The sequence below is a fragment of the Gopherus flavomarginatus genome, chromosome 9 (assembly GCF_025201925.1).
Source record: "Gopherus flavomarginatus isolate rGopFla2 chromosome 9, rGopFla2.mat.asm, whole genome shotgun sequence".
In the NCBI taxonomy this organism is placed as follows: domain Eukaryota; kingdom Metazoa; phylum Chordata; order Testudines; family Testudinidae; genus Gopherus; species Gopherus flavomarginatus.
Genome location: NC_066625.1, coordinates 17,657,212 through 17,680,410, shown reverse-complemented (window position 1 = coordinate 17,680,410; position 23,199 = coordinate 17,657,212). Strand labels below are relative to the sequence as shown.

Below are 23,199 nucleotides of genomic sequence, written 5' to 3'. Positions count from 1 at the left end.
CCCCCTGCAGTGTGTGCGGTGGGGTGGGAGGAGGAGCCTTTCCCCTGGAGTTAGTCCTCCCCCCCCCCGTGTGTGGGGCAAGGGAGAGGAGCCTTTCCCCTGGAGTTAGCGCTCCCCTCCCCCCGTGTGTGGGGCAAGGGAGAGGAGCCTTTCCCCTGGGGTTAGCCCCCCCCCCGTGTGGGGCAGGGGGGAGGAACCTTTCCCCTGGGGTTAGCACCCTCCCGTGTGGGGCAGGGGGGAGGAGCCTTTCCTCTGGGGTTAGCCCCCCCCGTGTGGGGCAGGGGGGAGGAGCCTTTCCCCTGGGGTTAGCCCCCCCGTGTGGGGTAGGGGGGAGGAGCCTTTCCCCTGGGGTTAGCCCCCCCGTGTGTGGAGCAAGGGAGAGGAGCCTTTCCTCTGGGGTTAGCCCTCCCGTGTGGGGCGGGGGGGAGGAGCCTTCCCCATGTGGGGCAGGGGGAGGAGCCTTTCCCCTGGGGTTAGCCCCCCCCGTGTGGGGCAGGGGGGAGGAGCCTTTCCTCTGGGGTTAGCCCCCCCCGTGTGGGGCAGGGGGAGGAGCCTTTCCCCTGGGGTTAGCCGTTGGCTAGCCTGCCCCAAGGCTCAGCGAGAGCCATCCGCCCCCTTCGCGCGGGGCCAGCACCTACCCTTTCCGGTTGCCCCGCACAATCATGGCAGCCTTGGCGGCGGGGCGGGGCGGGGCGGGGCCAGCGGAGAGCTGGCGGTGAAAGATCCGGCCCTGGGGGAAGGGTGGGTCATGTGACAAGGAGGCAAGATGGCTGCCTTCCCGTGGTAAGGCCGGGAGAAGCATCGGGCAGCGGTGCTGGGAAGGGGCTGGGTTGAGTGGGGAGGGAGCGGCGCTGGGCGGGCGGAGGGAGGCGGCGGTGGCGGGTCCGGACTCGCGTAGTCTGAGGTGGAGCAGTTCTGGCTGGGCAGGGCAGGGCAGGAGCTGGTTCATGGGGAAGGGTCCCTGATCTTCCCCTATTTAGAGCCAATGGGGCCAAAGCAGAAACCGGCTACAGACTCCTGAGCAGGGCTGGGGACTTCCCTGTCCCCTAGTTTAAAGGAAATAGAATGAAAGGCGCCTCCGCTCTGTCAGCCTGTCTAGGCTGCTCCCTGTTCCTCCGCTAACTCAGTCCGAAAGCACCTGCAAAACTGCCGTGTCCCCTCTTTCCCCCCGCCCAGGGTGCGACGCTCGCCTGTTTTGGAGGTGCAGGCAGTGGAGCTGTGGTCAAGTTTGATTCCCTCCTTCCCTATAGTCTGTACCAGTAGCCCTGACCAAAGCTTTCTGTGCTGTAAGGGACTTCCACAAATATCAGGAACAACACCAATAACTTCCTCCTTGCTTCAGGACTGCTGCTTTGGAATGGGTCTAAAAGGAAGCCTGAAGCCTAAATGAAATAGCAGTAAGCTATTCAACTGTGATAATATTTAGAAAGTTCATTTCTAATTTGGATACTAACATACATGTTCCTTCAGAGACAGTGCTTCTTTCAAATGCCCCCATGAAAAGAACCTTGAAATTTTGTTATCACAAGCCTGCAGCTGAGACTATCTGAAAGAAGTTAAAAAAATATACTTGAATATCACAGTAAAATCCTTCCTCTGAAGAAGGGGAGATACATACATTCAGATCTGTTTTTAATAATGTGGGACTGGTACTTATTTGCATTTTTGTGACAAGGTGGGATAACCCCAAAGGGGTTGCTGTAGTTTACCCTGTGTTTCATATATGCTTTCCTCCCCGCCCCCATGTAACCCTGTATTTGTTTTTTCTTTGAGGTCTTACAAAGTACTAAATCACAACAGTAGCATGGAGGTGCCTGGAAGGCACTGCATTGAAACATTTTTTTAAAAATTACTGAAAAAAAACAACACATCCACGTGTCTAGCTTTGCACCAGTGTAGATGAAGGCATGCCAATGGAAGAATGTATCTCTTGATGTAGCTACAATCAGCTGGTGTTTCTACAGTGACAGAAAGCCCCTTCTCTCAGTGTAGGTGGCATCTGTAAATGAGGTTATATGTTGGCCGTATAGCCTAAACAGTCTGGACATACCCTAACTAAATAAGAGACAACAGATGGATGCAGACAGACAGGAGAGTACCTTTTCATGTTCTCTGTATGTATAAATATCTTCTGTCTGTGTGTTCCATTCTATGCATCCGAAGAAGTGAGCTGTAGCCCACAAACGCTTATGCTGAAATAAATTTGGTAGTCTCTAAGGTTCCACAAGTACTCCTGTTCTTTTTGCGGATACAGTCTAACAAGGCCGCTACTCTGAAACCTACTAGGAAACAGTGAACCTCTGTTGGTCAGCATGGTAGGCAGTAGTATCAGCACATTGGCAGCCTAACCATTATCAATTTTTTTTTTTTTTGGTAGGTATCAGGGCAGAATAGAGTTTTTTAAGGAGGAGGGATTTGAAGATGGATAGTAGGCAGCTTTGTGGATGTATAAGTCTTCACAGGAGTGTGATAGGGATGTCCTGTGAACAGATTTTCTTATGTACTTTGTCTTTAAAAATAAGTGTGAACTGTACTTCAGAACAATCTAGAGCAGTCTGAATTTGGATCTAATTTGATTGTGTTGGATTTTATGATGTCTTTTTTTGGAAAGATAGGGATGGGAGGAGGAGAAAAGAAGCCAGATTAAAATTATGTTCCTCTTATAGTCTAGTGGATGTCCCTGGTAGTTCATGTAAGGATACAAATTCTGCTTCTGTAGTAATATGAAATGTTTCTTTACTTCTGGAAAACTGAATGCAGAACTGAAGAAAACACTTAGGAAATAAGCTACATAGTACAATTTCTGTTAGAGCAAGCAAGACAGGGAAATGATGAAATATTTTTTTTTGACAAGATAAAGAAAAATATGTGCAATAAGTGTTTCCCTTCTTCGTATAGTGCATGGCTGCTTGTAAATAAACTAATTCCTGGTTTTGAAAGATTTGCTTTCCTGAAGCTTTTGTTCCTTTAAATAATAAATTGAATTTATTCAGCTTTCAGATGGAAGCATAGTTTTTTCTGAAATGAAGGAGTACAATAAGTTACTCAGTGTGCTATTTGCATCACTATTAAAATAGCTTTTCAAGAAGTTTTAAAAATATTAATAGCCCTCTTTTAAAATAAAAGGAGCTTGTTTCTTGAATGAATTTCATTCCAGGCTGAAACTTGCCATATAGTACTCACTCACATACTTTTTAGTAGTTTAATATCAGAATGAGATTTTGTAAATATTATGAGTGAGGAAAGCATATCGAGTATTTGACTTAACGTCAGAAATGTCTATAGGTGCCTCTTAAGATCTATTCTTGAAGTTTTTCTGTTAAACCTTCTGGAATGCCCGTTTCATTAGGGTTTTGTTAGCAATTTAATTACAGACCATTGTTTGGGGATAATAGCTAAATCAAAAAGAAAGTCTTGGATATTAGCCGAACAAAACTTTATTTTGTGAAAATTGCAAACAAGCTATTTTTAAGGAGATAATTGTGTTAAAATGTTACATACTTAGAGGTGAAAATTAAACAGCTACTTACTTATTCCACAAACAACACTTTTTAGTTTGTTGAAGCTGAAACTTTAGAAATTTGATTTTTTTTATATTCTCATTTTAGATGATGAATATGTCTTAGATTAGCCAATTTCACTTTTTATTATACTTCTTGTGTGCTAGCATAATACTGCAGGGGAATGTTCTTTTTTTTTAATTTAAAACAAAAAACCAAAATCCTAATTTCAATAGTTCTTAATTTTTAACTTTTTAAAAAGATGTCTGTTAACTAAACTGGGCCATATGTGACCTGACAGTTACCTTCTAAAAGGAGGTCATAGAGAAAGCTTTTGTTTCAGTGCCCTATTCTCCTTTCTGACCGCTACTCGTCAAGGTCCTGTGGCTTCATCTGCTATATGGGCTAAAATCTATTAAGTACTGGTTCAAGATGCACCATGACAGAACAGACTACTACCTTAATCAGTCTTACTGAAGGCATGCTGTATCCTATAGGAAGGACATCCCCATGCTGGAGTATTATAGTCATATCATCTTTTGATAAATGATACTGAGAAGGGTGCCTTGAACTGTAATTTTTGCTTAGTGAATAGTGCCAGAATAGAAGCACTTCTCTCCTCTTCCTTTGCAGATCCTTGCTGGAACCTTTAAAATCTTTTAAACAAGACTAAATACACGAACAAAGTCAGAGAATGCCTTGTATTGCTCTCCAGAATCTCTACGTAGTCTGTTTCACGCGAATGAACAACCTATTGGATGTGTTTCCCATGATGTGAAACCTACTGGAGGTGATGGAAAACCTTGTTTTCCCAACCTCAGAATCCTTACAGAAAGTTACAAAAGTGAATTATGTAGCTCACCAGCTCATACAGGTGGGCTGCCAAAAAGTGCCTTTCATATCTATCTTGCTGCAAATCAGCTTGTTTACCCCTACATGATGCTAATTCATGAGCAAACCTTAATTTTTACCAAAGTACACATTTTTTTAGGAATTTTAAAAGGTCAGTGTTAACTATCAAGGAAACCCACATTATCACAGTTTTTTTAGATAATTTCATAATAAGAGTACTCAGTGTTCTAAAACTTTTTTATAAATAAATATTTCCCAGAAATACATAAATACTGCTGAGTTTTGGGAGTGAAGGAAAGCTATAATAGATATGTCTGTGGTTATACTGTCTTTTTGTTTTGCAAATACATGGAGATCTAAACATTGCCAATTCAGTCTTGTTATATTACTCTTATATGGACTCTCAATATCTGATTAGTGACACTGTTGAGACTAAAAGGGGTAATTATAAGTACTGCCTTAGGACTTCTAACAAAACCTCGAATGCACAGAAGGATTGGGGGTATTCAGTGCTGTTCTGAAGATAAATGATGTCAAATGTATTTGTTGGCAGTCTTAGAAGTTCTTACTGCAATAATGGTTAAGACAGACACACTGAACATAATATAGGGGTAGCCACAAATACATACTTGCCCTCTTCCCTCGCCAATCTGATGATAATATGTTGTGAACCTACAGGGATCAGAGTAGATTCTTTGGGTTTTTTTTAAATTAAAGCCCACATAATGGAATTTAATATGAAGATATACAACTGATCCATGAAAATGCAAAGCTCAGTAGGTAATTTGGAAATTATAGAACTTAGATAAAATTGTAGATAAATGTAGTTTCTCCTGGTGAAAGGACTCTGTGTAACATGAAATGATATGAGAGACTGGGAGATCTGGAGAAGAAAAATCTGTGAACATCACAGCTTGCTATGCAAGTAACCAAGAAAGCTATTATATATTCTATTTTTTTCTCTTGTAATACAAGGTAGTATACTGTAGTTGGTGTGTAGGTGCTGGCTGCATTTCTTTAAGCATTGTTACTGTACTTAGTTCATGTTAAAATGCTAAGTTGGGGGTGAAGTTGAAACCGGCAGTACACTTAACAAATTTCAGTCTATACAGAAAAATTAAATGTAGCCTGTCTTCATGGGAAGAAAAGGAGCTTGCATTAAAAAACCACATTTAGAACCTAAATGTTTCAGATATAAATAAAAAAAACCATTATATTTGAATAAAACTGCAGAAACCAAGGGAATTGAAAGTTAAGGCTGTCATTCCTTAACTCACCTCCGTGTGGCTTTTCTCTGCTTTTTATTTTTGGTTTTTCTGTGTTGCATGTTGAGTAAATAGTTATAATAGTTATTTGGATTTCATATTTGTCATTTTAACATAAAAATAATCTTCATTATACTTGTTTCTGAATCATCCATAAATATATTATGAATACTGTGACAAAGTGACACTGGACAGCTGCAAGGGAGTGGTCCTATTGAAAATTCCAGGGGAAGTGAGTGGGCATAAGCCTGCCTGTGGCTAAAGGACCCTCCCCCAGCCTTCGGGATGTATCTACTGAGCCCAGGAACTCAATTGATTACTGGAGACAACTAAAAAGAAAACAAGGGCTGGTGTGAAGGTCAAAGTGGAAGGCAGGTATATGAGCCCTAGAGTGATAAAGGCCCTCGGGTCAAGTAGAGACACCCGAGTCCAATTAAGGGCTGCCTGAGACCTTTATAAATCCCTTCTCTGGTGAAAGGAGGGAAAGGAGAGACAAGGCGGTGCAGGGCTAGTGGTATCAGGGAGAAAGTCTGCTCCAGGGTCGAGGGCTGTATAACAGACAGTCTGTTTAGGGGAAGGACTGGCACCCCAGAGCTAGTAACAAGGCCTCTCACCTTCGGCGTGTGTGTGTGTGTGTAGGAAAAGGTATTCCCATTTGTTTTGGGTTGGAACTGTGTTTTTTGTTGGGTGGAGGGGTGCTCCTTGGGCTGGCTCTGAGGCCTACCAGAAAAGTATTGGGAAATAAACCCCAAGTGGGAGAATAAACACTGTCCAGAGTGGGGCTGACTTACTCCATGCCCCCACCACCGAAGGGGGAAATGCTGTACCCGCCGAGGTGGAGGAGGTGCTTTGCCGCAATACATATACAAATACATTCCAATAAAAGGGATGCCTTCCCAATGGACGTGGCTGCTGCTTTCTTCCCTCATTGCCCTTCTAAGTGCCAGATGCAGGTAGAGCAAGGCAACCTGCCTGCTATAGGGCAAAGCCTGCATGTGGACATGCACCTTGCAGTTGCCCAGAAGACTGGATCAGTCAATCTGATTTCTGATGGAAGCTGGCTCCATAGCCATGAGCTTTCACCAAGAATGAAAGGTTTACCCTTCTCATTCCCCTATCTCAGTGAATAAATAGAATATAATATCAAACCAATCGTGCACTCCTCTGCATAGTAATTACCTTACAAGCAGTCTTGATCACTTAAACATGTTGATTCTGTAAGCATTTTTTAAAACTGACATTTACAAACAGTTCACTCCATGTACATGCATACACAAAGCAAAGATGCCTTAAAATTTAGTTATAATACAGTTGCCTTTTGGCTGAGGCTGTCATGCCAAGCTTCATCTGTCAAGGCCTTTTTTTTTTTTCCCCCCTACTGATTTAGAAACCCCTATAAATGAGATGTAATGGAAATGCTGACAAAACTGTAAGTATAACAGGGTAATAGAAATGTTGTAATTAGGAGCCAGTAAGGAGAGTGGGGTACATATTTTCATACACATTCTAATAAACCCATGAAGCAAATGAAAAGGAGAGTCACTGAAGCATGGAACAATAGTAAATTCAAGAAAATGCTCATGTATAGTGAAGGCAGGAAACTGGAGATAAAGAAAACAAAAGGAACAGGCAAGTGGATTTCACTGCACATTTGTTCTTGCTCTGCTTGTATCTAATTAGGCTTCAAAGCTTCTCCATTGATCAGCACAGCTGTGACTTTGTTCTGATTTCTTGTTACAGAATTGCAATAGCAAGACTGCCACAAAGGTCTACCAGTTAAATAATAATTATGTAGTCTGATTCCTTTTTCACTTTGAAAAAGATTGCCAGCAAAGTGGGGGGGAAGAAGGTGGGAGGCAAGGAGAAATTGAGGGTTTTTCCCTTTTTAAATATTTTGTTTCTTTCAGCTACTTTTTTACACTAAGAAATTCAGATCCCTTTTAGGCTAGAACACATGATAATGACTGGAAAACTAGTGAAATGGTGACATCACAAGATCCCAGAAAGTGAAAGTTGAGGGGGGAAATGAATTTTTAGACACTGGAAGGATTTTCAAATGAGCTCAGTTCCTATTTAGGCACATTGTCCCCAATGGAAGCTGATGACACTGAGTACTTGGTGCCTGAATGGAAACTTAGCTCTTTTGAAAATCTGGCCTTTTTGTTTGTTTTGTTTTTGTTGTTTTTAGCTTCAAGGACTAGCGTTTTTGATAAAGTAAGCCTTTGTTTATTCAGTACGCTTGCTTGTTGAATTAAGGCACCAGAGCTCCAGTAAACATCCTTGAGCTCTCCCAAAAGTCCTTCAGTAATAAAACAGGGAAGGCAAATTGGGCGTTCCTAATATTTCTAAAATTAAAAAACAGTCAGGAATATGTTCCAGGTGGAGTGGGCAGAGGGAAGGAAAACCTTTTCAAACCAGATTTTGCTGGTTGTTGCCACAATATGTAGCTACACTAACTCTGTCGCTGTTGCTCTACGGTTGGAGCTGAATGTGTGGGACCAGTGGTGGAAAATGTTTGCTGAAATGCCGAGTATAGATGCTTCCAAGTCTCCTGACACTTCCGTGAGGAGCTGAGTAGAATTATGCTCACTTTGCATGTCTGGAAACTGTCTTGCCCCCAAAGAAACTAACAGAGCTGAGATCTCAGACCAGGACTCCTTATTCCAAGTTCCATGCATGACCACTAGATGGTGCTAGTTAAAGGGTTTTCATTTGTTGTATTACTGAATTTAAGGATATATTTTTAAATATAACTCTTAGCTCTCCTTCATAGGTCTGTCCAGTCCTGGGTCTGGAAACTCCAGTTTTATTCCTCTCCCCCCATTTTAACGGCACACCTCAAAGATTAATTGTATTTCTAATTGAAGTGAGCGATTAATAGAAACTGGGATTAATAGTAGAATAGAATGGAGGAAAAACTATTAAGCTGTGACTGGAGTAAATGTCTGCCACCAAGCCTTGGAGTGCCTATGTTGTTCTTCAAGTGCAAATCTTTTTCTGTTATGGAAGAAAGCATGGTTTTGTCAACAGGCTAAGAAGAAAAACTGTAAAATATGAGTTTGCTGTAAGTTATTTCTCTTAATAAAATATTTTCAGTAAGAACAGAAGCCTTTAGTACCATGACTTGTTTCTCGTTCTTGCATTGTTGGTTATGTTCTTTCTTCCTCTTGTCAGCTGGTCACTGCAACTTTGAATTGTGAATACTGCGAAACAACTGGATATTGATTCCCTTAGTAAATTACCTCATGGGTAAATTATTTGCTGATTCTGATCCTTTTGATTATTAAATTCAATGATATGGAGGCAAATCCAACTGCTGTACTTTACATACAGAACAGTAAGTGGCAGCTACCTCCCTTCGCAAGAGCACTGCTACTGTTTAGAGTAGAAGGGTATGGCTACACTCGAAACTTCAAAGTGCTGCCACGGGAGCACTTTGAGTTTTGAGTGTAGTTGCAGCGCCAGCGCTGGGAGAGAGCTCTCCCAGTGCTGCACGTACTCCACATCCTATGGGGTTTAGCTTGCAGCGCTGGAAGCCGTGCTCCCAGCGCTGCGGCACTGTTTACACTGACGCTTTACAGCGCTGTATCTTGCAGCACTCAGGGGTGTGTCTTTTTCACACCCCTGAGCGAGAAAGTTGCAGCGCTGTAAAGCGCCAGTGTAGCCATGGCCTAAGAGAGCAAAGTAGTCAAGTCAGTTTACAAATTAGCTACCCATGCAAAGGGAAACCTTACATCATACAATTTGATTTACTTTCCAAAATACTGCTTGGTGTATAAACATGTTTGCACCTATACAAGTGTGACATATGTTTACAGTCTCTCAGATACATATACAGTGATGCCCCTATTAAACTTTTTCTTTATTCTTTTAAGGCATCCAAGGTCTAGAAATTACACATCAGAGTTTGAATCATGCAGACTGGAGGCTGTACTTGTGGAATTTGGGGACTACCATCCACTGAAACCCATTACAGTAAGTTTCTTTCTGTGCCTTTGCAAATAACATCACTGTAAAGTGAAAACTACTGTTTCCTGCTGGCAACTAGAGGCCCTTCTGATTTCCTGTTGAATTTATTAGAAGAAAAGTTTTGGTTGTAAAGTCACTGGCAGTACCAGTGAAGTACATTTGGGATGCTCCAGTAGCTTGCAGCTCCCACTGTTTCTATAGTCCTAGAGGTTTATGCTGCTGTTTACGCAGTACTGAATGTCTTGATGTTAAGTGCCAGAAAACATCTCTTACTATTCAGAACAGTTCAAATCCTGCACAGCTTCTTGGTTACTTATGAAATGTTTCATCATATATAAAAAGACCAGATTAGGACCAACTCATCACATTACCAGTAACCTGCCTAACTACTTGATGTGGTATGAACCCCACTCTGAACCTTAGCGTCCAAAAGATGGGGTACAAGCATGAACCCCCCTAAGCTTAATTACTCGCTTAGAAATGATAGAGCTGCCACCACCAAAAAATATAGTGTTTTGGGGCACTTTCTGGCCCCCAAACTCTTCCCTGGGGACACCAAGACCCAAAACCCCTTGGGTCTCACAACAAAGGGAAATAAACCATTCCCCCCTTCTTTCTTCCTCCCAGATTCTCCCCTCCCTGGGTAACACTGGGAGATCCCTGTGATTCAACTCCTTGAATCTTAAAACAGAGAGGCAATTTACCTCCCCCCCCCCAACTCTCCCTGAGAGAGAGACAGTACTCTTAACACAGAGAGAAATCAGGCTTTTCCTCTCCCCTTCTCTCCTTCCTCCCACCAATTCCCTGGTGAGTGCAGACTCCCTCCCCTTGGGTCTTACACAAGATAACCAAAAAATCAATCAGGTTCTTAAAAAGAAAAGCTTTTAATAAAAGAAAGAAAAAAAAAGTAAAAGTTATCTCTGTAAAATCAAGATGGCAAATGTTACAGGGTCTTTCAGCTTATAGACACTAGAGAGAATCCTCCCCCCAGCACAAATACAAGTTTCAGCAACAGAGATACAATCCTTCCAGCAAATACACATTTGCAAATAAAGAAAACAATCCAAAAGACTAAACCACCTTTCTAACTGGTACTTACTAAATTGAACAGAATAGGCTGTTTCAGAAGATGGGAGTAATCGGTTACATATCTGGCTTCTCGTAATCCCAAGAGAGAACTAAAACCCTGCGAAACAGCCCAAAACAAAGGCTTCCCTCTATCGAGATTTGCAAGTATCTTGTCTCCTGATTGGTCCTCTTGTCAGGTGTTCCAGGTTCACTGTTTGTTAACCCTTTACAGGTAAAAGAGACATTAACCCTCAACTATCTGTTTATGACACTACTTGATGTAGAACTTGATGGTTTTGGGTTACCTCTAAACGAGCTATGGTTTTAAAAAACACTCTGTGAAATATTGCAAGCGTGCATGGGCTCTACAGAACACATAAGAGGCAAGGTCCCTGCTTCAAAGAGGTTAGTTTAACTCTGGTGACTGATACATGGGCAGCAGTTCAGATTCTGGAAGGTCAGTAGGGAGATCTGCACAGGAAAGCTTCTTGAAAGGAGCAGTCTTTAAGGGTGGATTTGAATGACAAAAGGAAGCATAGTTGGCGCACAGGAAGTGGTAGGCTGTTTGAAGCTAAAGGAGCATCATGAAAGACAGGATAAAAATGAGTGGGAGGAGGAAGCAACTGGGAGGGGGGTAGAGGGGAGAGGCTAAAGAGTGCCTTTTGCTGCAGAGAATAGAAACAAAAATGGTAAAAGAACCTCTAAGTACCAATACTACAGCTGAGGCACTCCTAGTGAGAGAAAAATTGTGTTATTTGGAGAATCTGTGCTCTAGTAAATTATTAAAGTGGAAGTAGATCTTTTCATTTTACAGCTGAACTTCTCCTTCAGGTTACTGAATCCAAGACCAAGAAAATGGTTCGGAAAGGAAGTACTTCCTCTACCTCCTCCTCTTCTTCCAGTTCAATGATAGACCCACTAAGCAGTGTGTTGGATGGCACTGATCCCTTGTCATTGTTCGCAGCAACAGCAGATTCAGTGACTACTGCAGCTAACACGGTAAAGCTCAAGGTTAATTATCTCAAATAGATTGAACAAAATTAGCCTGCATAGAACTGATGCTTTGTGCTCTTGCAAGAGTTGTTCCAGTACAGAAAGTACCATATTAACTAATCAGAGAATTTCATTTACTGGTTTTCTTTTGCTTTAGCAGTTTTGGTAACGTTTGTTTTTTAATGTTCTACATCTGTGGAAGGATCAGTAAAACATGAAACATAGTAGGTCTTAAAATGTCTGGTCATCTTTCTTAGTCTTCCTGGTTTACATGAAGTTAAACGCCTTGTTTGTGTTCCTCCTAGGATAGTACAAGAAAGAAACGTGATAAAGACGACAGCTTGGTTGTAGGAAGTGACTTTGAACCATGGTCAAGCAAACGTGGTGAAATCCTTGCTAGATACACAACGACTGAAAAACTCTCCATTGTAAGTGCACTTCTTAATGATTTTGTGCAAGAACCTTAATGGACTATGGGTACTGTGAGACTACAGTAATTGTGACTATTCCTTTTCTGTGTAAACAAATTCAGTAAATTTAATTTGCAATGAAGTTGAAAACCATCCCAGCAGCTCTAGCTTTTAAATATTCATAAAGAAGACTGGCTGATCTTTGTCCTGTTGTACTTGGTTATTTTTAGAGAGTCCAGAAGAGTGCTTGCCACTTCCCAGAACACAAATAGAGACATGGTCTATGCCATGAAAATCTTACAATCACACTTCATATCTCCGTTAATTTATAGAATAAACATCAGCACTGAAAATAATCAATCCACACTTTCTTAAATCATTTGTAAATAAGTTAATAGTTTGTAAATACATGCTTCCTAAAATACTGTTGTTTCTCTGCAGAATCTGTATATGAGTTCGGAAAAAGGTGAGTAGTTTCTGTATATCAAATGGCATGGGACTATTTTAAGGAGAGAACAAACGACAGACCTTTGGTGCAAACATGCATTCAAACTGAAGCTTTCTTTCTCCAACTGTGAGCTGATTCACTGCTATTGCTCATGAGAGTCCCATTGGATTTTTGGAAATGCAAGAAAAATAAATTTTATTTAGCTCCATCTAGTGGCTGCTGGGTGCCTTATGTGTAATTGAAAGAAATTATAGCTCCTGTAACTTATATTGTGGCTTTAAAAAACATCTGGGCTGTTACTATCCCTCCAAATCTTCCAAAATGGCAAGATTATTTTGGTATTTGGCTTGTCTTTATTAATTTTCCCACTTGCTTGCTTGAAGGGAACAGGGGGGGGAAATAGAAGTAAGTGCTTTACATAGCTGTTCAACAGTTCTCTGCCTGGCTGAGAGAGAAGCATTGAAGGAGCCAATTCCAGTATTATACTGGCTGTTTAGTATGACACCAAAATCTTAATTTTTAATGCAATGTTTTAATTGTTTTGTTAATGGGAAAAGCTGTTAAGAATGGGAGGCTAAATAGTAAAGAACCTTCCATAGCAAGTGGAATATTGGAATGAGTAAATATACAGGGCTCTAGCTTCTTAGCAGAAGATCCTGAATAGAAAATCTAGAGCCTGTTTTTAATTTTTATGTATTTATTTTTTCAAATCAGGCTTCACTTTTTGCAGTTGATATTCTGTACCCACTATGAATTGTTGGGAGAAAAAAGTGAATGAATCGTTGGCAACATTCATTGTGTGCCTGCAGGAATGGAGGTCTTGTTTAAAAACCAGGCTCGCAGTCTCTCATGCTAGCAGCTGAATAGCTACGTTAGATTGTTGAACCACCATTTTGATCTTGGATATTGTTAGCTTGTTAAATCTGACTCTTCCCCTCAAGTCTTTTTTTTTTTTTTTTTTAATAGTTTAAGAATTTGAAAATTTTAAACAATTCAAAGATATAATTACCTACAGGAAAAGCTACGACGCCTGGCTCAGCAGTTTCTGAGAAGGTGCGAACAAGGCTAGAAGAGCTGGATGACCTTGAAGAGGTGAGCAAACAACATTTCCATTTTAAGAGAAAAAAGATTAATTGTATGAGAGAACTATTTAAGAAACTTTCTGACTTATCCCTAAAGCTCTGATTCTGCAAACACTGACGTAGTTGATTAACTTCATGCACTCGAATAGTCCTGTTGAAAGTGTGTGTTTCTGTGTAGAATTGGGGCCTAAATTTTTAGCTCATTGAGAAACAGTATCTCAAAAGGAGAGTCACTGAGCTGACATCGTATCATTTATCTCCTATAGCTGCTGTATTTAAGCTTCCTGGTTTCTGGTAGGCTCTATCAACTTCTAATCTTTTTATTCTGTCTCTTGTTGTAGAGACTGACATCTCTCCTAAGAAAGGCACTGATTCAGTCAGGCTCTAAATATGCATATGTTTAAATACTTTAGTCCCATTGAAATCAGCAAGGCCGCTGACATGCTTAAATACCTTACTGAATTGGTGCCAGTTCTGCTTCAGTGTCTCCATGTCTTATGGCTGACTTCTACTTGGATCTCATAATTAACACAGTATTGTGTTCATTTTATAAATTCAGCATGAAATGAGTGTGTGTCAAAAGTAACATCTACTTAAATATCTGCAGATTAGATTCTGTTAGTGGAAGGATAAGTGTATCTCAGTAATATATGATGTATTCACTACTGAGACTGAATTGGCTAGCCTCACTCACTTCTGCCCTTTATCATTCCATTTGTTGATTTTATTTTCCTGGTAGTCATTCCTGATACGTAATCCTTTACAGTGACCTGCTATAGTTCTGACATGACAATACTTGAGTCTTGCTCTTTATTTTTCACAAATGAGTAGCTGGGAGCTTTACAATAACTTTTTGCCTTAGGTCTGCACACCATTCTGCAACATGTTTTGATTGTTCATAAATAGCCTTACAATGGTGTTCATATGAAAAGGAATTGGAGGGTTAGAGGAACTCAGGCTTGTTGTAGTACTTGACCTGAAAGTAACCAAAGGACACTTTATTTCTGCTGCTGCTACAACTTAATAGCAGTCAAAGACAAAACCTCTTAAAAATTTAAAGGAATAAAGAATTTCATTAGAGCAGGGGTTCTCAAACTGTGGTCCATGGGAGCTCCATTCAGGTGGTCCATAGAAGTTCCCTCTAAGGCGCATGCTGGGCGGCCGCATGCAAAAGAATGAGGGGCTACCCACTTACTTAGAGAAGCCATGCAGGTGTGGCTTCACTAATTAGGTGCTTGGACCCTTGTGAAGATGCACATGTAAGGTGAGGTGGTGGCCTTGGGGGGGATTTAGGACGTGCAGGGCTGCGGCGTCCAGAGAAAGAGGTGACTTTCCCCAGCTCCAGGGCTGCGGCTGCCGGGGAGAGACAACCCTCCTTCCTGGCCCCAGCTCGGGGGCTACCGTGGTGGGGGAGACCCCCCTCCTGTCCAGCCCCAGCTCGGGGGCTGCCGGGGTGGGGAGAGAGGGAACATACGTCACATTAGAAAGGTAAGACTACTGATATTTTAATGAGTTATGTGCTTTTATTTGTAGAACAAAAAAAAATTTAATGTTTGTGGGTTTTTTTGTTTAATCTATATATATAGTGCTTTTATCCTTAGCGCTTTACAGTAGTTAGCTACCAGTACAAACAACATTTGGCAAGATCAGTAAGTGGTCCACTGAGACCCTCAGCAATTTTCAAGTGGTCCGTGAAAAAAAAAGTTTGAGAACCACTGCATTAGAGAAAATGGCTTAACAGCATGAGGGTCAGTCTGATGCTTGTGTTCTTTTAGCTCTGCTTTATATTGTAAAGGTATTTGATTAATATGAAGAATATACGCTTTAAAAGGGCACTGTCAATTACTTCATATATTTATTTAAACTTTCATTGTGTTTGCCCTTTTCAGCAGAAGCAGAAGTCTCTGCTCCCGGTTTTTCTCCCTGTCCTTTTGTCAAATATTGCATAGTAATGTTTCTAGTGTCAGAGCCAGCACAACTGCTTTATTTACCTTTTGTTTCTACACCAGCATTGCTGATGTCATCAGGAATATTCCCATAAGTGCTGGGAATATTTATAGGAAGATGTGGTCTATGGGGGCCTAAACCAAAACCCAGGACTCAAGATCTCCCCTCCCTGGATTTTGTGGAAGTTCATATCTGGCTCTGATCTCTGCAGCTTGGGGCTATATTTGTTAGCGAGTTGCTGCAACAAAGCAAGCACCTTGAATGTGGTGGTCTGTTGCATCTTACTAAAACTGTGGGGTAAAAACACAGTTGTTATAGGAGAGTGGCTGATAGCTCAGCCTGTTGTTAAGGTTTCCCAACATTTCCCATTATAACATCCAGTTTGCAGTTGCTTGTAACTGCCAAACTTTAAGCATTAATTAGAGGTAATATTTCCTATACTGGTTTTCAGCCTGATGCTGAATTTTTTTTTTTTTAAATGTCAGCCAGAACTATTTAACGTGAGGCTCTGTGCCCACTAGAGAGCCCTCCAGAGCCTAGAATGGAACACGTGATTCCTAAATCTCAGCCATCCTCTCTTGTCAGCAAACATCTGTGAAACCCTCCAGCAGCTGTCCCCCAGTGCCCAACACTGAGTGCTCTGGTCTCAGTTACAAACTGAACTGTCCAGGGGTTATGGAGACGAGAAGCTCTTCTCCCCCCAACACAAGCTTACAAAAATGCACAGGGTTTTAAGTGCCTTTTCCTGATTGCCCAGCTTGGCGAGCACACCTAGCGCTTTCCACTGCTGTGTGCTACTGCCCAGCTGAACATGCCAACTACATGCTCAAGACACGCTCTGGCCTGGAGTAGACAGGCGATATTGGATCTCCTGAGCCTGTGGGAAGAAGAGGCTGTGCAGGCACAGCTACAGACCAGCTGTAGAAATGTGGACATCTATGAGCAGATTATGTGAGGAATGCAGAAGGGGGTATGACAGGGATCTGAAGCAGTGCTGCATGAAAGCGAAAGAATTGCAGTGGGCATACCAGAAGGCCAGGGAGGCCAACAGTCGATCTGGTGCCAAGCTGCAGACCTGCTAATTTTTCAAAGTGTTGTATGTCATATGTGGTGGAGATCTCACCAGCACCTTGCCTGCAACCATGAATACTTCTGAAGTACCTGAGTCACAGGCTGCTGGCGAGAACAGAGAGGAGGAGGGACATGCTACCGGGAGTCCAGCTATGCCACAAGCCAGGGCCTGTTTGATAGTCTATCACACTCCAGTGAGTTCCGGCAGTTGAATACAGGCAAGTCTGATGGAGGGGAAAGAACCCCAGGGTAAGTATGTAATTGTAATTCTTATTACTATAATATACTGATGGTGTCCCCAGCTTAACAGGACACTGCTATTGACTTTTTGTTAACTTACTTATACCAGAAGAGCTAGTCGTACAACAAGGAGAGGTAAAGTCATCTGCTTTTCATTCCCCTGTAGAGTTAGGTGCGGGGACGATGGCATGTGGAGCAGTTTGTGTATGTACACTGGGATGTCCCTCAAATCCTCCTGAGAGATCTTAAGACAACTTTCATGGGGGCACTCTGCAATCCTCTCCAGAGGGTTTCTAAGGATGGCAGCCTTATTTCTTCCTCTGCAGTAGGACACTTTCCCATGCCAGTCAGCGATAATTTTGGCAGGCACAATTGCAATAAACAGGCTAGCAGCATATGAGCCTTTGTGTCTTCAGAACTCCACCAGCAGCTGTATTCTCTGTGCCTTCGTCACGCTCACGAGTGAGATATCTACTAAAATCACCACTGCTTATGGAAGACGGTGCCAATGTTCAGTGCCATTGCCTGGTTCTCATAGTTTCATGCACCTGAGCAATTCTCTCATTTCTCTTGTCCCTGCCAGGTCAAACTCCTCATGACTGCTGCTATGAGTTGGCCCGTACACAAGCACTCTGAAGCAAAAGTGTCAATAAGCATGTCTTGTTTAAAATTGTAGGGGAGCAAGAGAAGGGAGTTCTGAATCTTAACTTTCACCTTCCATGGTGACTGTACCAACAATGGTACCTCTGTGTGTTTTACCTATAGCTGCAGCAGTTGCAGTGTTGAGTGATTCCTTCTCCACACCCATGGAACGTCTGCACTAGGCAAGGAGGAGAAAGAAGAGGACTCATGGTGACATGTTCAGTGAGATCTAGTGCTGTGTCAGATCCTTAGCAGAGAGTCTGGAGGGTGAATATTACAGACTGTGTGGAAAAGGGAAGAGCGGACAGGAGACAGGTGCAGAAAAAGGAGAGGGAGATGCATCAGGACATAATGGGCTTCTCCAGCAGCGGAAACTGGTGCTGCAGACTCTTGTGGAACTACAGATTGAACAGTCATGGGCTCGCCTCCCTTTGCAGTCCACAGATAACTCTATTACAGCATCTCCCTACACCTCCTGCCCCAACATTCCATGGAGCATTGGGCTGCATCCCTACCATTGCCACTCCACCTTGGGGAAGATTAGAGCCAGCCACAACTTCACATGCAGTGACCTGAGAGCCATAGTTGATGTATGTGTAGGTAAAATGGACATGAATGTACTTTCCCCTTCTTTAAGAGCTATTCCATAAATGTATTAAGGTTTTAATGCATTTGCGTTTAATTTGCACAGAATTTTTTTTGCAGTATCTTTTGTTACACAATAAAATTCTGTTGTTTGGAAAATAATGTATCTTTATTAGTTCTCAACATATGCTGCAGAATGTCTAGTGGTACTGAAAGCACACACTTGTACAGTGTGACACAACTCACTGGATCAGTAAAAAAACACCAGTGTAATAATCCTAAATGTACAACAAACATCAGAGAATTAATAGGTATATTGACATGGTTATATTCATAGTTGTACACCAGGTACCGCATAATTCCTAACAGGCCCCAAAACAGCAGGATCAGGGAGAGTACAATACACCACAACACGTTACTGTGGCTCATGGTTTAAGTGCTCTTTCAAAGCCTCCCTTAGCTGTATAGTTTCACCTTGAGCTCTTCTAATAGTCCTTGTGTCTGGCTGTTCAAACTCAGCAGACAGCTGATGCATCTCTGCCCTTCATTCTGCTGGCAAGTTTTCTCCCTTGCTTCACAGATGTTATGCAGGACAGAGCAGGCAGCTATAACCACTGTGATTTTTTTTGTCACTGACACCATTCTGTGAGTAAACAATGCCAGTATCCCTTCAATCTACCAAAAGCACATGTCATTCTGCACCTACTGAGCTGGTAGTTGAATCTTTCATTGGTTCTGTTGAGGTGGCCAGTGTATGACTTCATGAGCTGGGGAGCAGAGGGTAGACCTGGTCCCCCAGGATCACTGTTGGCATTTCAACATTGCCAGTGGTAATCTGCCAGTTTGGAAAGAAAGTCTCTGCTGGTAACTTTCTGAATAGTCCTGTGTTCTTAAAGATGTGAGCATCATGCACCTTCTCTGACCAGCCAACACTGATTCCTCCCTTCCCCCCTACCCCATGATCCACCAACACTTGCATAACCACAGAATATTAGCCATTTCTGTTGATATATTCTGTGGCAAGCTGGTCTGGTGCCAGAATATATATATATATATATATATATATATATATATATATATATAGAGCTAGAGCTAGAGCTAGAGCTAGAGCTAGCTATTGCCACACTGCAGTTGGGGAAGGCCATTGCTGCAGATCTGTCTATTATGTCCTGCACATTGCGAAGAGTCACAGTCCTATATAGCACGAGACAATTAATGGCTCTACACACTTGTGTGACAGTGGCCCCAGGGTTAATTTTCCAACTCCAAAATTATTTCCTACTGGCTGGTAGCAATCTGGCATTGCAAGTTGCCAGAGCACTATCACCCATCACTTCTCCAATGTCAGTGCAGCTCTCATTTTGGTTTCCCTGCCCTAGAGGACTGGGGTGAGCTCAGCACACATATCCGGGAATGCTCCCCTTCTCATCTGAAAGTATTGCCGCCACTGCTCATTGTCCCAAGCCTGCATTACAGTGCAATCCCATCAATCAGTGCTTGTTTCTTGGGCCCAGATTCAGCATTCTGCTACCTGCAGCTGCTCTGTGAATGCCACCAGCAACCTTGAATTGATCCTTGTTTTGTTCCACAGCAATCTATCCTCCAAGAAATTGTCATGCTCCTTGTTGATTCGGTTCTTTTTCCAGTTCTGCAGATACCTGAGGATAGCGCATCCTATGCTTGCAACTCTCATGACAATAGGACATAGCTATGTAGGCTCCATGCTTCTGTCAGAGAGGAGGGCTGTGTGGGTTCGTGGGATTTTTTTAAAAGGCATGAAAATTTTGGGATATACATGATGTTATGGGATGGGAGAAGTTGACCCCTTGCTTCTAGTCACCTCAGTGTGACTTGTTTCTGCTCCATTATGCATTGCCGAAACTTCTTAAGAGACAGTGCACTGGACGGTGGTGAGTTGCACACTGGGATACCTATCCACGGTTCACCGCACTGTGCTTTGACACAAGCACTCCAGGTGCATACATGCAGAACCGATGCAAGGAACCAAGTAGGCAAGTGCACAAGTGATATACCAACTGTAGCAGCTTTATACCGATGTAACTTGTGTGGTAAAAAGTTTGTAGCGTAGACGGCATGTTAGCTCAAGTGTAGAGCATGTGCAGTAGATCTTAAGGTTCCAGCCTTGCTGACGAGCCCCAAGTACTCAAAAATTGGGAAATGTTAGGTTTAAGGTTAATAGATTGGCTAACTAATAGGTATCTTGTTTTAGTTGGTTGCCTCTTTATTAAATGCTGCTGTTTTTTCTTGTCAGGGTTCACAGAAAGAGCTGTTGAATTTGACTCAGCAGGATTACATGCATCGGATTGAAGACCTCAATCAGTCACTGAAGGACGCCTGGGCCTCTGATCAGAAAGTAAAAGCTCTAAAAATAGTTATCCAGGTCAGTTTATAGTGAATAGTGCCTCTCAAATAGTACTTAAAGTTAAGCATAGACTCAAATACTTTGGGGGATCAGGGTTTAAGTCTCTCAAAGGCAGCAGTGAAAACCCCGTAACAGAACATTTAAAGGTAGCCTGGACAAAACACAAGAAAATATACTCTATGGAATAATCTTAATTAGAAAGGGGGATGGATTATATGATAGGTCTTTTGGATCTCTCATATTTATAATTCTATAAACATTTAAATTGCAGTAAGTTATTAGTGGTCACATGCATCTTCCTCCTACATCTGATCTTTTTATTTTTGTTTTAGTTTTCCTAATACTTAGATGATGTATATGGAAAAAATACTCAAATCAACATAATTGATACAAAAAATTGGGACTTTGAAAATGCTTTTATATTGTACATTTTAGTACTATTGGTAATTTGACATTTTTACCTTTGTGACTATATTTTTTTTTTGTAAATGCTAAGGTGCAAAGATAAGTTGGGGGGGGGTGAGAGGGAATGATGAAGAAATATAGGCAGAATAGGCTGGATCTCTTAACTTTTTATTTCTAGACATTCTATTTTTTTTTTAAAATCAGCATTTGTAAAGGAAATACATAGTTCACTGATCTCCACTGAAACTCACTTAGCTCTTTTGTAAAAGCTGATGTTTTGTAACTAAGATATTACTAAGAGTTTGGTTTCTCACCATTATTGTTTTTTTTGTTTGTTTGTTTTACTATGAACTGATAACCTCTTTGAAGTTGTTCAAGTATTAAAGACGTGAAAAATTGCCTAATTGGTTTGAAATACTGGATAATAAAATGAAGCTCCTTGAGGAAATCAAAATACTTTAGATCTAAGAATGCTTAAGATATTCTCTGTGATACACATGCTTGGTGTTAATAATTTAGAAACAATAGATCGGTATCTTTAAGGTGGTTATCACATTACATATTTCTGGCTTACAAAAAATACACGTTTATGATTGTTTCACTGCTCTGGCAAAAAAGTACAATCTGTAAGCTCATTTAGTGGAAGTAAACATGCTTATTTCCCACTCTGTTCATCTGAAAGTAGCTGCAATGGGAGCCTGCAATTCATTGCATCAGGTATTTGGAGATGCATCATGTAGATTCCCAGTGTAAAGTTTTTGGTTTTTTTTCTATATGACATGGCAAACTGCTGCTAGCTTCCTTTCGAGGACTGTTTATTGTTTTACAAAGTAAATGTTATTCAAAGAAGTTGATATCATATTCCAAAAACATGTGTTGTGAGCTGCTTGCAATGTAGATCAGATGTGGAAAACATTTGGAACAGCAAGTGTTTTCATCTAAATATTTGTCTTGGCAGTAATTCTGGTTAGGTTAATTTATTAACACTGTTCTGATGCAATGAAATTTTTAACTGATGCAGTAGGAGGTTTTTTTTTTTTTTAGTTTTTGATTCATCTATCTTCAAATAAAATAAAGCTTGTAGGGTCTCCTATTAGTCAAAAAAACAGTTGAAGTAAAACCTCCTATCTAGGGCCTCATCACTGTAGTATTATATTGGATATATTCTACACACATTATGTACTATCATCTACAAGTAATAAATGGCTTGGAGGGTAGTAGCTAGAAAACTTTATCCTAGGGTAAAAATAGTTTCTGAGATTGTGCTTGTTGCCTGAAGCTAACATCGCAACTGAAGGGACTATTTATTACCAGGTTTCTTTTGTCCTTGCCCATCTTGATTCATTTCTGGGTATGGACCTGAGACTAGTGATATTGCTGGTAGTTGATCTCCTTATAATGTATGGTGCCCATGCAGATTACATTAGATCCATCAGCATTTCTTGTCACCACTGACCACAAGTATTGTTTCACTGCAAGGACCTTGCAAGAGTGAATGGGAGAATCTCTGCAGTTTCTGTGCTGCTGCTTAATAAAGTCACAGTGGGTAGTGCTGCATAACTGCTCATCTTCCCTGAAGGGTGGTCTTCTCGCAGATGATGGACCTCTTAGAGTGAAGTGGAGTAGAAAGCTGTCATGCTGAGTGCTCAGTAATGCCAAATATAGACCACTGTCCACCTCTGGCAATAACAGCCTGCTGTTGGCCATGTCATCAATTTCTAGATAGATTTTTTTTTTCTTTAAAGTTGTTATCCGTTTGGTTTGAATACCTAATAATTCAGAGGTAATAAAGGAGTGAAACATATCTTTATTTTACAAATCTTCTGTACAGTCAGGCTGATGTGACAAATAGGATATGGAGAGAGGACAAGGAAGCCCTTAATACAATCATGTTTAGATTAGGCTGGCTGAGTGCACAATTCGTATGTGCAATAAGACAGTAGTAGTAATCACGGCTTGGAAGTGAGTCTGACACACAATAAGGTGGTGTTTTTAGGGATTTTGATTGGGGAGGAAAAGGGGGTTCCTAGGTATAAGGAGTAACATGGAAGAAAGTGAAGGTACTTGTGGGAGAAGTAGATAAAAAACTGATGATAAAGGCTGTTAAACCGTACAATAGAGTCAGTAAAACCAATTTCTTTTAATTTTTATTGGCCAGTGATGATTCCCCCCCCCCCGACAAAATAATGGAAGGATGGCTAGCATAAGCTGCTGTTTTCTTCCTATCCTGGTTTAGTAAAGTAATTGAATAATCTGATTTAGCACAGAAACTGTTCAGAGGTTCTCTACTGATGATGCACAGTGTTCAACTGTGTTAATTTGTAAGTTACTATTTTTGG

At 41.4% G+C, this 23,199-nt stretch overlaps 1 protein-coding gene across 3 annotated transcripts in view; it reads left to right on the top strand.

The window, feature by feature from the left end:
• Positions 1-692: 692 nt before the first annotated feature.
• The window catches only part of VPS35L (VPS35 endosomal protein sorting factor like), a 115,849-nt gene continuing 93,342 nt past the window's right edge, over positions 693-23,199 (top strand). Inside the window, exons 1-8 of one of the 3 annotated variants that reach the window (XM_050968719.1) lie at positions 768-783; positions 4,134-4,374; positions 9,493-9,592; positions 11,486-11,653; positions 11,953-12,075; positions 12,499-12,523; positions 13,521-13,597; positions 20,345-20,473. In XM_050968719.1, coding sequence (XP_050824676.1) covers positions 11,510-11,653; positions 11,953-12,075; positions 12,499-12,523; positions 13,521-13,597; positions 20,345-20,473 — 498 coding nt within the window. In that variant the 5' untranslated portion in view covers positions 768-783; positions 4,134-4,374; positions 9,493-9,592; positions 11,486-11,509. Of the gene's footprint in view, positions 784-4,133; positions 4,375-9,492; positions 9,593-11,485; positions 11,654-11,952; positions 12,076-12,498; positions 12,524-13,520; positions 13,598-15,358; positions 18,078-20,344; positions 20,474-23,199 lie in introns of those variants that run through there. The other 2 variants (XM_050968718.1, XM_050968720.1) reach the window with 2 other exon arrangements.